We start from the raw sequence: 16,852 nt of genomic DNA, 5'->3' as shown, positions 1-16,852 counted from the left end.
ATAGAATGGGGCTGGACACGTTGCCAGAATGAAGAACGGAAGATGGACTCGTAAACTAGTTGAATGGAGACCAAGAGCCGATAAACAAAGCAGAGGAAGACCACCAACACGATGGCAAGACGACTTACGAAAGACAACAAAAAACTGGATACAGCTAGCACAAGATAGAACACTTTGGAGATAAACAGGAGAGGCCTTTGTCCAGCAGTGGATTGAGAGAGGCTGATGATGATGACTGACTGTTGTACATATTTATTATTTTCTTGTATAAGGATCACCTATTGATGCTAATATGATAAATGCTTAATCTTTATCTCTGCACTGAGACCTCGTACCGCCTGTCCCGTCTCATCGTCCTGTCAACCAACATCACTCTGAGCTATTCCGTCTCATGTCAACTTTAGTGTTTACTTCGATTTATATTAAAATATGCAAAAAGTTTACTTGTTGCGTAAAATTTGCAAAATATGAAAATATGCTCTGTGCCTATTTGCCTAGTCTGTTAATTATAAACGCTTCCTGTTCATTCTTCTTCTTTAAGTTCCGCTCCTATCGGAGATTGGAAATCATTCTGGCTTTGCCATTCATGACTTTATCTATCTATCTATCTATCTATTTACTAGGGGTACTCTATGAGTCTTTAATGCAGTGGTTCTGCGTTGCCTTCTGCATCTTTACGCCGTTGACCTATTTTTTGATTCATCCGCCTTTAGGACCAGTTTCCCAACCCTTGGACAAAAGAGTGCCCTTCCACTTATTAACTCATCCGCCCGCAGCCGTTGGTCACAAGTGGGGGATTACTTATACCGGCAATCATTCGGTGAATTACCTGTTGGTCCACGGGAGGTATTTTATTTCCCTCCTACCCACCGGTAAACCGGGTCGGGCGTTCCCTTATCCGCCACCTGGGGACGCGCTCTCTAGAGGTTACATATTCCCCCGAGAGTTCCTGTTTATATTTATTTAAAATTTAGTCTTCTATTTTCATTTGTAATAGTTTTGTAAATAACTTAATCGTGCTACTATAATATTTATTGTATTGAGCTTTAAAACAATCTTCCTAGGCATTTCTCTAGATTGATTTTTGAAACAGAACAACGCTGCTTAAAGAAGGATATTGGATACGAAATACAAATATGCACAAATGCAATTAGAAATACCCTACTTTCGATTTTCAGCTAGAAAATAGTTTGCAATTTAAGTACATATGTAAATCGAATAAAATATAATATAATATAAAATAACATATGTAATTACATTTGGAATATTTCTCAAACAATATCTATAATTTAAAAATAAAATGTCACAAGAAAATAGCTTCAGAAACACATACTTATCTTTAAGTACCCCGATCTGTTTCTCTTTATCTTCTAAGGAAAATATTTACGAATTCCAATCGTCCAAAGTATAAACTTTTAATCTTTTCTGCTACATTTACCACGTTTCTTTTTCTTCCCTAAATTCCCAGGAAAGTAAAAAAGGAAATCACTTTTCTCGATTTCCACTCAGCATTTCACTGATACCACTTGCGGCCGTTGACAAAAAACAATAACAGTAACCGTCTCAGACTGCTTAAGAATTCAATTTCGCAAATTGGGATTTTATCTCGAAATGTCTTTAGGATATTACTCAATTTTTCAACAAACGACCTTCGACTTTCAGTGCCGGTTTCAATTCGTATGGAAATAAAGAAACTAAAACTTTTGAGTTAGAACTTTTGTATATTTTATAGCAACGATTTGGTAAGGACGATTGCTTTAATTCAGTATTTGTTATACTAGTGGTGGATAATATCTGAAAAACTGTTAAAGATGACTGACGATTTAATGTAGAAAGAAAATACTGGAAGGAATTAGAAATATACTATATAAGCTTATACATATATATATATATATATATATATATATATATATATATATATATATATATATATATATATATATATATACGAAGAAGATTATATACCTGGAAATAGCCTCAGAATTCAAAGAATAAAATCGTAAGAAGCCAGATAGACATATTAGGAGACGAAGAAAATACAGAAATTCTATCAATTTCTCAAAGACGTATCCAGGTGCTGATATAGCTTCTGATCACGAGCAATTGTTGTTAAATTTGGGTTAAATCAAAAACAATATAAACAAAGCTAAAAGAGACACAACATCGATATCCCCACGCTAAAAAACAGGTAAACTAAAATGGAACGTTAAAAAAGGATAAATCAAGCACCACTGCCAGTTACAAAGGTCAGGCCAGGATACAATCATTCAATGGAACTATTAAAAGACTATACTACAAATATTCTATTATGATTTTAAAAATGCAAATTATATAGGTTTAAATTATTTCTTTGCTAGTATTAATTGGGAATTACTTTTATTACACACATATAATGTTAATTACAGTTTAGCAGTATTTTATGACATTATGTATAAAGGTTTTGACTTATTTGTTCCGCTCAAAAAATTTAAAACGAGTTCGTCTCCGGTTTGTTTTAATGCTAGATTAGGGCAATTAATGTATTTTAAAAAAGAAAATACATGAGAATTGTAAATTATTTAATAGAAGGGGTGATTAGGAAATGAATGTAAACTCCTCTCCTTTCAATGTTATAGTAACTATTTGAGTAATATTGAGAATTGCATTCTATCAAATCCTCGACGTTCTTGGAAATTCATAAATAGCAAACGAAAAAGATAGCAATCTGTCATCTAGTATATTCTATGGTGATACTACAGGTGAAGATGGTCATGACATAGTTGATATATTTGCTAATTTTTTTCTCAACTACATATTTTAATTTTAAAACTAATCAGATCCCAATTTTGAACTATCAACAGAGTGTCAATGTGAATAATTATAATATAAAGCTCTCTGACATAATTGATAGTGTTTTAAAGATGCCTTGGAAATTATCGCTTGGACCAGATTGCTTGCCAGCTTATGTACTCAAGCATTGCATTTTTACTCTTGTATTTATTTAATTTAACACTGAATACTTTTATCTCTCCTGATTTTTGGAAAACTAATTATTTAACACCAAGTCCGGTAATAAAAATGATATTGAAAATTATAGTACTGTTTGTAACCAATCAGTATTACCCAAACCATTTGAGTGTCTTGTAAATCATGTGTAGTTAGACATATCAAGGCAAACCGAATAAGATGGGCAGGTTACGTGGTACGATCAGATGATGACAGAGTGTTAAAGACAGTGTTTTTTGAAAGACGAGATGGTAGAAGATCAGTAGGCCGACCGACAAAATAATGGAAGGATGATGTTGAAGCCGATTTATCTAGAATTAGGGTACAACAATGGGAAATGGGAGTCAGGCAAGATGATACCATGTCACCAAAGCTGTTCATTACCGTTCTTGAGTATGCATTTCAAAGACTAACATGGCAACAGAAAGGAATATCCATCGATGGAGAAAGATTAAACCATCTACGTTTTGCGGACGATATCGTGCTTCTGTCAGATAATCTGGGAGAGATCAAAGACATGTTCCAAGAACTGAATGACATACTACAAGAAACTGGGCTGGAGATAAATTTCGAGAAAACCAAAATGATGACCAATATGGTTTCCAGCGAAGAGATACAGATCAATAACAACAAGGTAGAATTAATCGATAAATAAACATACTTGAGTCATGAAATTAGAATAACCAGAGACAACCAAACCTGCGAGCTAAATAGACGAATCACGTTGGGATGGGCGGCATATGGAAGGATGAGAGACATTTTTAAAACAAATACCCCAATTCACCTGAAAAGAGAGGCATTTAACCAATGCATCTTACCGGTCTTGACCTACGGAACAGAGACCCCAACTTTAACGAAAGCTACTGCCGAAAAACTGAGGGTAACACAAAGGCGAATGGAGAGATCAATGCTGGGTCTGACCTTGAAAGATCGCGTGAGAAATGAGGAGATATGCCGACGAACTAGCGTAGACAATATTATACTGCGAATCAATAAACAAAAGTGGAGGTGGGCTGGACATGTTGCTAGAATGGAAGACGGAAGATGGACGAAAAGATTATTGGAGTGGAGTCCAAGAGCCGACAAGCGAAGTCGAGGCAGACCACTCACCCGATGAACCGACGACCTAAGGAGAATAGAAACAAACTGGATTGCAGCAGCTAGAGATAGAGAGAACTGGAGACGTTTGGAGGAGGCCAATATCCAACAATGGATGTGAAAATGGGGCTGAATGATGATGATGAATGGGAAATAGAAGCGCAGGATCGTAGAGGATGGAGGGCGATAGTTGATGTGCCGAAGACTGACCCCGAGTTGTGAAGCCAGTGAAGAAGAAGAATTTTATTGCTAATTCAGTTGAATTTAAGGATCAGTTTGACGATATCTAGACAGCTTTCGATAAAGTAACCATGATCTGCTTATTGCTAAATTACAAAGCTATGGCTTTCTGGGTAAAATACTTGAGTGTATAAGTAGTTATGTGTTTGGTAGGTGTTAGAATGTAAAATATGGAAATTATTTATCTCAGCGAGTATATGGGATCTCAGAAGTTCCTCGGGGGTCTCATATTGGACCTCTTTTATTTAATGTATTTGTTAATGATATATTGTGAAGTCATAATAATGACTTTAAAATATTTCGAATAGTTAATAACCTAGTTGATGCCTCTTTGTTACAAAATGTCCTTAAAAGCTTAGCTAGTAGGTGTGAGGTAAATATGCTATACTTAAATATAAAAAAAGTTTTACAATTACTTTTGGCAGACTAAGGGAGTTGGTAAATGATTGTTATTGTATAAATAATGTACCTTTGGATGTACGTAATAATATCACAGATTTGAGTATAAACTTCGACTCTAAATTAACTTTTAAATATCATATTAATGAAACTTTAACTAAAGCTTTAAAGATGTTGGGATTTATTCTTAGAAATTGTAATCAGTTATCAGTACAAACTTTAAAAATTGTATACTTAAGTTTAGTCATGTATGGGCTTACAAGATTGGTTTTATTAAACAGCAATACACATATATGATGATATACGTTAAATACTTAATAGCTCGTTACTACATCATAGAAGGTTTGAAGCATATTTATGATTCCTTCATAAGATTATGGATGGATATGGTGAAGATTCAGAATTATTCAGTTTATTAAATTTGAATGTTAATACTAGAAAAACTCGTAATACTGAGATTTTCAACATTTCTTTTCATACTACAAATTATGGTCAAAATGAACCCATTACAAGAATTCTAAGAACTTTGAATGAGCACAGTAGTAATTTGGACTTATTTGAAATATCTACAACATAACGCAACATTTAAGACACCACAGTAGTAGGCTTTATGGAATCTACATGCTTTCACGGTGGAAATATACTTCCCACATATCTAGGCATAGCAATTATACAAAACGAGTTTTAACAACACGACATACAATCTGTCAAATTACATACAATTTGCCAATACAAACCACCTGCAACTATACAAGAAAAACGGTCCAGTTGGCCAAACTACAAAAAAATAGTGATGGAAACCATTGGAGTAATACCAACAATAAACACAAAAGTAGAACTAAAAGAACTAAAACTAGAGAAAACGATAAAAAACGCTATGGGTGCCAGCACTAAGGAAGCAGAAAACAACAACAAAAGAAAGATTCAGAGATGTCCGGAATAAGCTCAAAGAACTGATAAGAGAAAAGAACATGAAAAGAAGAAGAGCCAACAGAACAAGAAATCAAGGGGATAAAAGAATTGCTAATGAACTAAACAGGGAAGTTAAAAAACAATTAGAAGAACATAAGAACGAACACTGGGATAACTACATCCAGCAACTAAACCCAAAAAAATTCGCGTTCTAGAAGTTATCAAAAATACTAAGAAAAAGACAAAAAGCCAATTCCACCTTAATATGGAGAAAACAAAATTGTGTACAAAGAAAAAGACAAAGCAAAAATTATGAAAAACACACTAGAAAGAGGATGTAGAAAGAACTATGATCCCGATGAAGATCTAGACTTCACAGAAGAAGTGGAAAGAAGATACAGAATACTAAACAGAAGAAGGGGTAACATAGGTATTACACACACCTCTCATGAAGAGATGAGATAGCTGATTAAGCGTACTAATGCCAAAAAAGCTCCAGGACTACACCATATTACGAATAGAGCTTTGAATAATCTGCCAGCAAGAGCAATAGTCTACAGAACAAATTTAATCAACAATAGCTTAAAACTAAGACACCTTCCTGACAGATGGAAAGTAGTTCACGTAATACTGATCAAAAAACTAGGGGAAAACGGCACATTTTCACATAATTATAGGCCGATAAACTTATTACCAGTAATTAGCAAAATTGCAGGGTCATACTAGATAGACTAAAATAAGGATCAGAAGCAATCGGAACAATACCCAAAGCACAGTTGAACACTCATGTGAAGTTCAGGTACCGCGCCTAGCAATATGCATCTCGAAAGGGTTCAATGAAAAGAAATACAGCAGTGGCCTTTCTAGACGTCATTAAATTATTTCACAAAGTCTGGCTTGAAAGCTCGCTATATAAAATAAACCAATACGGTTACAGTCAGGCAATTACATGTCTTTTTTTGTTATACCTAACCGACAGGAGGTTCAGAGTACGGATGGGGCCGATCCTGTCCGACGTAGGAACTACGGAAGCAATGTGCCACGGAGAGCGGTATTGTTGCTATATCTATATACAAGAGACAGATCAAATGGGGTCCTATCCTCATTCGACACACAAATCGAATGGTCAAATCAAGCCAAATATTTAGGCGTAATGTCGGATAAAAAGCTGACCTTTACAGAACAAGTTAAACAAACGGTTAACAAAGCTAAAACAATTAGAAATCAACTCTCATCACTAATAACTCGGACGGGTAAACTGAGATTCAAAACAAAGATTAGGATGGCAAATTGTAAAATTTTGCCAACACTAACATACGCTTTAACCACATTTTGAGACACGTGTAACTCCAACATGAAAAAAAATAGAAATAATCCAGAACCATATGAACAGAGAGGCTTTAAATATACCTATGGATAAAAAAGCACACGTGATTTTCGACGGTCTCAGGAACTATCCGAGTAGACTACTAAGAGAGTTGACAGACTATGACGAAAACCAGACAACAGTACATATGCAGCATAGACAGCAGCTGGCTGGATACAGACAAGACCAAGAACAGTGAAGAAATGAGATAGCCACGCAATAGTCGAACGTACACAATAACAAAAGGCCCAAAAACTCGCTATACTTATATTTTGTTTCTTTTAATTAGTTATTTTTATTTTAATAACCAGTTACACTATATAAAATTAAAAAACAAAAAATATATACACGGGGTGTGTGATGGCCGTAGGTATACATATAAGAATGTACCCTATGCCCATTATTACTTTCTATCCAATATTATTTTCTCTTAACATTGAACAGAACGTCCTTTTAAACAATGAAACAAAATTTGAATGCATGTTGTTAAAATGAAAATAATTAGCACGACATAAATAATATTACAGAAAACTTTTTATTATGCCCTGGAAACCTCAGATCGACTCACTCTGTAACAGTAAAACGGTTTTTTTTTAACCGAAGGAAGAAGCTGCAGACTTACTCTTTCATAATACTAAGTTACTCTAGCAGTAAACGGAAACTATCACGATTAGAAATCAACTACTCTAATAGCTCTGGCTTATCATTCACCTTCATTGTATTCAAATTAAATTTCGTATGCATATCCAGATAATCTGGTTCCAAATCCTAAACGTTTGTGTTTTCTAAGCCCCACAGATGTCACAGTATTTGACCTTTATACCAATTACTATATCTGACGCATCCTTTGTCCTCGATTACATTTCGGCGGGAGCAACACTGGATGTGAAAGGATATAGAAGGAAAGCGACAGCGAGGGTTTAAGCTACACTCCGGTTGGTAGAGGTGGAAACGTAGTTTACAAAATAATACTTTAGTAACAGTTTTTACATAAATTTAAAAAAATAATAACATTAACGTATTATACAACAAAATCCACTATTTTAAAATTTAGTAATTCTAAACAATACACTGTAATATGTAAGAGAAACATACTCATCATCATTTGGCGTTACAGCCTTTCGTGAACCTTGGCCTGCCTCAAAACATTCGTCCGTCCTTCCCTGTGGAGTGTCTGTCTTCTGCCAATCTCCCTTAAATCTTCCTGCACATCTTCAAGGTATCGGAGTTTCGCTCGCCCCCTTCTTCTTCTTCGGACCGGCATATTTGGTATAATTATTTTAGCAGGATCACTTTCATCCAACCGCATAACGTGGCCCATCCATCTTGGGCGGTTTATTTTAATGGTTTTTACGAAATGTCTTCTTTTCTTCAGCAAATTTCATCTCACTTTGCTTTGATATCGTCTAGCTACTTTTTGTTGTCTTCCTCTACGATTATGCTCTAGTGTTCTCCAATGTATTATGTTTCTCGTCCATCTTTCTCTGATTTGTCGTGCAACGTATCCTACCCAGCTTTATTTCGTTTGCACAATTACATCTTTCACCTTCGTTCCGCTTCGCACGTCCTTATTACGGATATGTTCTCTTAGAGCAACTCCTAACATAGCTCGTTCAATGGTATGTGCATTATGATATGTGCATCACCAACATGTCTATAGAGTTCGAAATTATATCGCCTCATTTACAGACTCTTTTCGTTAACGCCATATTAGTCGTCAAACATTTTCTTTCAAATATTTGTATTGCTCGTCATTGCTCTTTGTTTCCTATCCATAAGTAAGCACTGGAGACATTATTGTTTTATAAATTGTGCACTTTATTACACTTGACATACATCTCGCTCTTCGTTCAAAATAACAGCGGTTAGCCACGCATATTCTTTGTCTCATTTCTAATAGTTTGTTGAATTTGCAGTCCATCAATGACACTAAGTAGCAGAATTCTTTAGCATCTCTATAGTTCGATGTTGCAAGTTATTTTGTTGCATTTGTGATATAGCCAGCATATATTTAGTATTTAGGCATATTTTGCATAATTTTGTATGACAAACTGTGTGATTCTGAAGGTGGGCCTTCTATAAAGGCTAAAATATCATTTACATATCTATACCATAACCACCATAACATTTGTGGTTGGGAATGATCAAAAGTATTTTCAAGAAAGTCGAGAAAAAGATCTGCAAAGTAGAGGAGATAGTGGATTTCCCATTGCTAAACCTTCTGCTTATCTATAAATTTTATCGTTAAAGATAAATAAGTCTTAAGAACGACAGAATTGAAGTAGAGATATAATTTGTGAACATTTATTGGGATCAATAATTTTTGCAAGTAAGGTATTCATGATTGGAATGGTGTCTTATCTGGTAACATTAGTGAAAAGATTTGTTACATTGAAAGAGACCATACTAAAGTTATTTCGAAGAGCAGTTGAAGAAATGTTAAAAGTTAAATCTATAATGTTGGTGATCGTATATTTGGGAGTGTAATTAATTAGAACTTGGAGAGGAGTGGAGTATTGACAAAACTAACTACCGGTCTTATTGGAATATTGGAAAATTAATTTAGACAAAAAGTAACAATTTTTTGACACGTTACAATGATACATTAAGTGATACTGGAGTCTAGAATAAGAGGGAAAGATAAGAGGAGAAAGGAGTATAGGAAGAAGGAGAGTGTCATGGTTGAAGAATTTAAGGGACTGGTTAAAATGCAGTTCTATAGAACTCTTCAGAGCAGCAGTAGATAGAGTAAAGATAGTGATGATGATAGCCAACCTCCGATCGGGAGAGGGCACTTAAAGAAGAAGGAGTCTAGGATGGGTTGAGATGAACACATAAACTCGATACAAAAAGACACTAGAAACACTAGAGCTGGGATGATAGAATAAACAGGATCATGTCCTATAAGAAGAAGATGAAGAAGAGATGAGAATGCAACAAAAAAAGAAAGTCAAGATTGATAACAACTATTAGATTTTTTACACCACATCTTCAAAAGGGGAGCTCGTATTAAAATTCCATCTGCTTGTATAACTTTGCCAAAACTAACTTCCCATCTCCCCTTCAAATATACATTCCGCCTTAATTTGTCTGGTAATAGTCGAATAAAGTTTAATTAAGGGTATTGAGGAATTTGATATTCACGAGAACTAGTAAGGGTTGGAAGGGATTTTGGTTTAGTAAATTAGGCTTTGTGTCGTGCCGTGCACCATGCCGTATATATTTTCCGCTAACACTAAGTTCTGACTGCTCAATTGTAATTGTTACACAAGTTTGTCTAAAGCAATAAATATAGGGTGCAGTGCCTTAGTTGGTCTATAAAGTCAGACTGTAAATTTATTTCCGGTTAAATTCTCAGTGAAATTATATTTATATAAAAGGAAAGACAATTGGTTTCGACAATTAGAAATTTTTGGATTTTATTTCGTGATTTATATTTATATATAAACTTTTATAAACTTGATAGGTTTTTATACTATACGAGATATACAACAAATCTCTCGTTCTTAACCTTAAAATGGTCCGCCACGAATGTGTAACAATTATTCAACTGCAACTGATAATCTACCTTTTGAAAGACTTTAAAAATGATTGCTTCATTTTAATATTAATACACCTATAAAAATTCAGTTTTTATTCTATTAAATGACAATTTTTCTTATTTAATTTTAGGAGTGCGGACTCATTTAGAGCCTATGTTGAAACCATGCCTTGGTTGTCGATACCATTCCAACAGACGGCAGTAAGGGCGGAATTAGCTCAGCTCTATGGTATCCGGGGAATTCCAACGTTGCTACTTTTAGACAGTAATGGTCATATTATTACGATGGATGCAAGGACAGAATTAGCAGAAGATCCAACAGCACAGGTAAATAATTACAAGATATACATATATAAAAGATTTTCAATTGTCTTGAAATATATAAGTTAGGAATAAGTTTCATTGAAGTACTTGTCTCCATTTTTCCAGTTTTTATTCTAAATCGCTTTCACTATTTCCGACTGACACTACATCGCCAGCATACACAAAGAACCAGGGAATGTTACTCTGTAATTTTGTTGTTATCTGATATAACAATAATGGGAATAAACAAGTACTAAGCACCGAGCCTTGGTGCAATTCTACTTTCACATGAAATTTATTAGTCTCTGCCACATCCGTCGTACCACTAGTTGTTACTTCTTTATACATGTTCCTCATAATCTCTATATATTCACCGGGGACCTTTTTCTTATTGCGTGCGTACCACACAATTTTCCGAGGAATTAGAATCCCACATGAGCGTTTGTTTCTTTGTTTCTGTATTTTTCCATCGACTGCCTTATAATGAAAATTTCATCTGTTGTTGATCTGGCTTGCATAAAACCATACTGATAATCGTAAATTTCGGTTTCTTCACGTATGCGTCTATTAATTATTCTCTCCCACATTTTCGTATTGTAAATAAGTAGTTTTATGGCCCTGTAGTTTATATATTGCTGTTCATCTCTATTGTTTTTATAAACAGGTACTAATAAACTGATTTTCCATTAAATAATTTTAAAACTATAAAGACATATCGCTTATTAACACAGCATATAAAGTTGACATGACATTATTCTGAGAGTGTAACAACAATAGAAAATCCCTAGAGAATGGAATGAGAGCGTTATAATACCAATACATAAGAAGGAAGATAAGCTATAGAGGTATATTGCTTATTAACACAGCATCAAAGTTCTATCAATTATCTTCTATCTAACGATCTGAGTGAGAGGCTCACTCAGATAGTTACATAGAAGATAATTAATAGAACGGAAAGGTGTGCTATTCCTGAAGTAGATCTATTCTCTGCCGGAATCGCAGAGACGTACCACCCGCTACTCGACATCAGCGGAAAATAAGTAAGCTGTCGTTATTTGAAAGGAAGGTTATCAGAATATTATTTGGCCCTCAAAAACATGAATTGACAGGAGATTGCTGAATTGGTGACTCTTTATGGTAATGAAAATATCGTCAATCATAAAAAACTAACCAGATAATATATGCAGGTCATGTGATAAGATCAGAGCCAGAGTGCCAATGGCAGTATATTTTAAGGGACCAGACACCAGAAGATCAGTAGGCCGTCCCAGAAAAAGATGGAGGGATGGAAGAATTATTTATGATTAGTGTACTACAATGGAAAATTAAAGCACAAGATCCTAGAAGGTGGAGGAGTATAGTGGATGCGGTGAAGACGTTCTGAGTTGTAAAGCCAGTAAAGAAGAAGAAGAAGACAAAAAACACACACATACACTTAACTTTGATAATCCTTACCTGTTGTTTAAAGATTAATAAAGATTTGCAATTGAAATGAGCTGCCAATATAACAGAAATTAAAGAAAAGCTATGTGTTCTCAAATAGATATAGACACACAGCTTTAAATGTACGTCTAGAAGAACACACACTCATTTCTTCTTGCTTTCTCTCCTATACTTTTCGTATTATTTACTTACTATTAATTAATTAACGCTACATTATACTATGTTCTTATTGTTTGTTTAATTTATAAAATACCATTTTTCTCCTTTAGTACTTTCCCTGGAAACCAAGACCAGTCAACATTTTAACAGAGCGGTATTTGACAAAACTCTACGATTATCCTGCAATCGTGCTTTTTGTGGGTGAGTATATAGTTGTGGTTAATGTAAAAAAGAAACAAAAATTAAAAAACATAAAATTACATAAGAAAACAGTTTCAGAACTACCCAACAGTGGCAACCTAAGGCCTAGGTAGCATAAGTCCGTGTCTCGGGATTAAATTTTTGAGGCCCAAAAATGGATGTTTAATTTTTAAATTTTATAATTATTTATATCAGTATAACAGCATGTTTCAGTTCGTGAGTAACCGAAGGAGATGTTAAACTCTGACACAAATATGTGCCTGAATGTTTCATAACACATCTCAATATGGGGATATTTAGTCAAAAATAATTTAAGAAGCTTTTTAACATTCACATCTTTTGGGAGGTAAACTGAGGAGAAGGAGGTAGACTGTTAGTCCTTAAATCTGTAGTGCGCTTTACGTCCCTTTAATGAGCCAAAAAACTGCAATAAAAATTGACTAGTTTGTTGATCTACTTTATGAGATACATTGGTATGCTTTCTATTGATCGGCGCCTTGCCAGTTTTTCTTAAAGATGTTTTTATTGTATGTAATCGAAAGGCTTTAATTACAGACAGTGATTGAAACGCTTTAAAACACACTGGTACCTCTACTGCACTGCTATTTCCAATAACTCTTACTTTGTAGCTGTAGGAGCTGTCACTTGATCTAGCACGTTCTTCGTTTTTCCTTGGCCTTCCTTAAAACACAGGTCGTAATGAGGTAAGTCAAGATAAGTAACTATTCTGGGCATCATTACCATTGTCATTACCATTGTCACGGCCAATGTTCTTAAACTGTCTTATTAAATCACTTTGTTCGGCAATAGAAATATACTTAAAGTAATTATACCGCTTGCACTGACAGTTTTCTTTGGTTTTAAAGGTCGAGGCTCGTAGCTTCTTAACAACATCTCTAAGACGGCCATGTGCTTTACGCTTTTTCGTTGAATTTTCTTGATTAACACATATATTTTCGACACTATTAGACATTTTAAACAGTTAAACTTTCAACAAAGACACTTAAAACTGAAGAATACTGAATACTTCTTAACAACTTAACGAACAAGCTTGAATAAACGTGTCGAAACAACAACAAATAAACACAGCTGGGATGAGCTGTGTAAGAGTAATAACGAATTTTATGGACTGTGTGGGTTATTTCCATCTTTCATGTAAACTATGTTAATGTTTCCCCTGCAATAGATATTTAAAACCTTGAATAGGACTATGTTTGTTGTTCCCCTTGACGATTTGTCGAGATACAATACACGGCAAACAGAAAGTGTGGAAAGGTAAACCGGATTTTTTTCATTTCTGGACCCTGTTGGTTTTTCCTCTGTAACTTTGAACTGCGTTTTACACTTATTCGTTTCCTTGTTGTAAAGCAATCTGGATTATAAATAACTACTGGTTTTTCTATCTTCATCATGTGTATTTTTAATTGGTACTTATAATCTTCTGTATGTATATTTGTTTTATTTATAGTCTCCTCGCTTTTATTTGTTAACGGTAATATACCTACCCAAAGCGAACAGGAGATACCAGCGAGTTCTAGATTGAACATAGACATTCTCCTCCCTTTCTAATGGCCTCAATTGTTATATAGAATTCATCGTATGTGCAGAAAGCAACTGAACTAATAAATGAAAAACAATTTAAGACTTTTATAAGTAAAGAAGGTGTGGTCATTTATTTAGGAAAATATAATTATTGCAACATTCACAAATTCAAACAGAATTCTGGGAATTTATTTAATCCTACTGAACTATAAAAAAAGAAAAAAGGCAAAATAACCAATTAATTTGGGAATATTTGTTTAAGTATTATTATTTTTATACATGGATACTATTTTTTCCGATAATTAAATAGATCTACATACTATATGCTTTGAAACTAAACTACCAAACACAAAGTATGTATGTGTCATAACTGAAATATAGGCCTATGATGCCTATGGCCCGCTTTAGCCTTAGTCCGTCACTGCCACCCTAAAAAAGATCCTTGCCGTAGCTTTAGCACACTGAGTATTTCCATAGTATAGCTTAACTAAATCTATTCTTTCTTCACTATAATATCCCATTTTTTAAGCCTTTACAATAATATCTCTGAATCTTCTTCTTCCTTGAGTGCCTCTCCTGTCGGAGATTGGATATCATTAGGGCAATTTTAATTTTATTTACTGCTGTTTTGAATAATTCGTTAGTGCTCCAGCCAAACCACTCTCTTAAATTATCTCTGAATAATCAGTCGTTAACAAATCGAAGGTAACCTGGTAAACACTAAAGGAGATAATTCTTCTTCTTCTCATGGCGCCGTCTCCTTTCGAAGGTTGGCGATCCAAATGGGTCCAAACGGCGATCCAAACCATAGAGAGTGCACCCATAACCCAAAATCGAGCGAATGTAACACTTGTAGAACATTAAGGAAATTTCTTGATCCGCATCATCATCCGATCGGAGAGGAAGCGCAGAACATTAATTCCCTTTTCACATCTTTGTTTGCTATACGTAATGTGACTAGTTCATTGAAGTTTTTATCTATAATTATACCTAAATAATTATATTTATTTACCATAGAGATAGTGTATTTACCTAAAGAACAATAATTATTGACTAACTGATATCTGTGCCTAGTGACTCACATTACAGCTGTCTTTTCTGGTAAAACACTAAAACCCATATCGTCGTACCAGTTTTGTAACTTGTCGAAAGTATGTCTTAAGTCTATCATGCAGCGATCATAGGTATCACGGGTGACATAAATGGATAGATCGTCAGTATATTAGATAATTTGTATTTCATCGCTCATCAAATCATGCTAGTCTGCAGCTTATAGTTAAACAAAAGATTGCTTAAAATAGAACCTTGTAGAAGCCCGTTGTAAAGTACTTTTGGACCATGCAAAACGATATGAGAATCTCGCAAAAAATTTTTTCTATTAGCAAACAAATTTAAAATATTTATAAAACTCTTTTATTAATACTAAAGGACATCATACAGTTTTTGAAATCATTGGAATTTCCTGGACTACCACCTAACAATTTACAATTAAAAGAAGAATCAGTTGTCATTATTCTGAATAACATTAATCAACCTCGACTGTACCATGAAACGAGACTGACTGTAAAAAGTCTAATGAATTGCCTCAATCATTGAGGCAACGTTTACAATTTCTCGTTTCTCTTTGGCTTTTGGGTAAAATGGGAGTTTCCATTTTTCGCGCATGGAGAATTATTCGTATCTCGGAAAACCTTCATTGTTGTATATTATTTATGCAACACAAAAAAATAAAAATATATATTTAATAAGCATTAAATTTATTCAAGTTTTTTTATGAGTATTATGTTTGAGTGTTTTCGAAGGCGGCACGAAGTTCGGTGGGTCAGCTAGTGTTTATATAAAAATATATGTACGTTCCTAGCCCTAAGAAAAGCTAAGAATAACAAATCTCTAGGCGAAGATTGTGTAGTTATTGATGCAATCAAAATCGGAGGCACTTGCCTACGTAAGAAAATAAAAAACCTTTTTAACATGTGCCTTTTGGACAGTATACCCGACAAATGCCGCATTGACTACCGATATACAAGGTTAATTTACAATACATACAAGAACGCATTTATGTCGGTGAAACTACATAAAAACACTGATCATATCCCAATCGGCAGAGGAGTCCAACAGGGTGATAGCTTATTGCCTAAACTGTTTACCGCAGTACTAGAATATGCTTGTAAAAAACTTAACTGGGAAGAGAAAAGCCTGAACATTGACGGTAGAAGATTAACAAATTTGAAATTCGCAGACGACATGAACTTCAGTTAGTGTGTGCGAGTGTGGGTCTTAAAATAAAAATCTCTCAAACAAAAATTCTTTAGTACAGCATGAGACGCTTATTGAAACTTTGCGAATCGCAAACATTGATGACAAGGATATAAGAATAATAGCCAATCTCTATAGGAAACAAGTAGTCAAGATTCGAGAAGACAATCAATTATCCGATGAAGTCCCAATACAAAGAGGAGTACGACAAGGTTGCATACTCTCGCCTTTGCTATTTAATGCGTACTCTGAGCATATATTTTAAGAAGCTTTGGGAGAAACGAGTGATGGTTTGATTGTTAACGGTGAAGTAATAAATAATCTAAGATATGCAGACGACACTGTCATTGTTGCGGGTAGTGCTGAAGGATTACAAAGACTGATAGATCAAGTAGTTAACATCGGTA

At 34.5% G+C, this 16,852-nt stretch overlaps 1 protein-coding gene across 1 annotated transcript in view; it reads left to right on the top strand.

The window, feature by feature from the left end:
- LOC140445876 (nucleoredoxin-like) overlaps nt 1-16,852 on the top strand; it is a 172,783-nt gene that overhangs the window by 144,587 nt on the left and 11,344 nt on the right. Inside the window, exons 7-8 of the mRNA XM_072538281.1 lie at nt 10,673-10,868; nt 12,557-12,647. Coding sequence (XP_072394382.1) covers nt 10,673-10,868; nt 12,557-12,647 — 287 coding nt within the window. The remainder of the gene's footprint in view (nt 1-10,672; nt 10,869-12,556; nt 12,648-16,852) is intronic.

This window comes from Diabrotica undecimpunctata, chromosome 7, assembly GCF_040954645.1.
Source record: "Diabrotica undecimpunctata isolate CICGRU chromosome 7, icDiaUnde3, whole genome shotgun sequence".
In the NCBI taxonomy this organism is placed as follows: Eukaryota; Metazoa; Arthropoda; class Insecta; order Coleoptera; family Chrysomelidae; genus Diabrotica; species Diabrotica undecimpunctata.
This window is presented reverse-complemented; position numbering and strand designations above follow the sequence as displayed.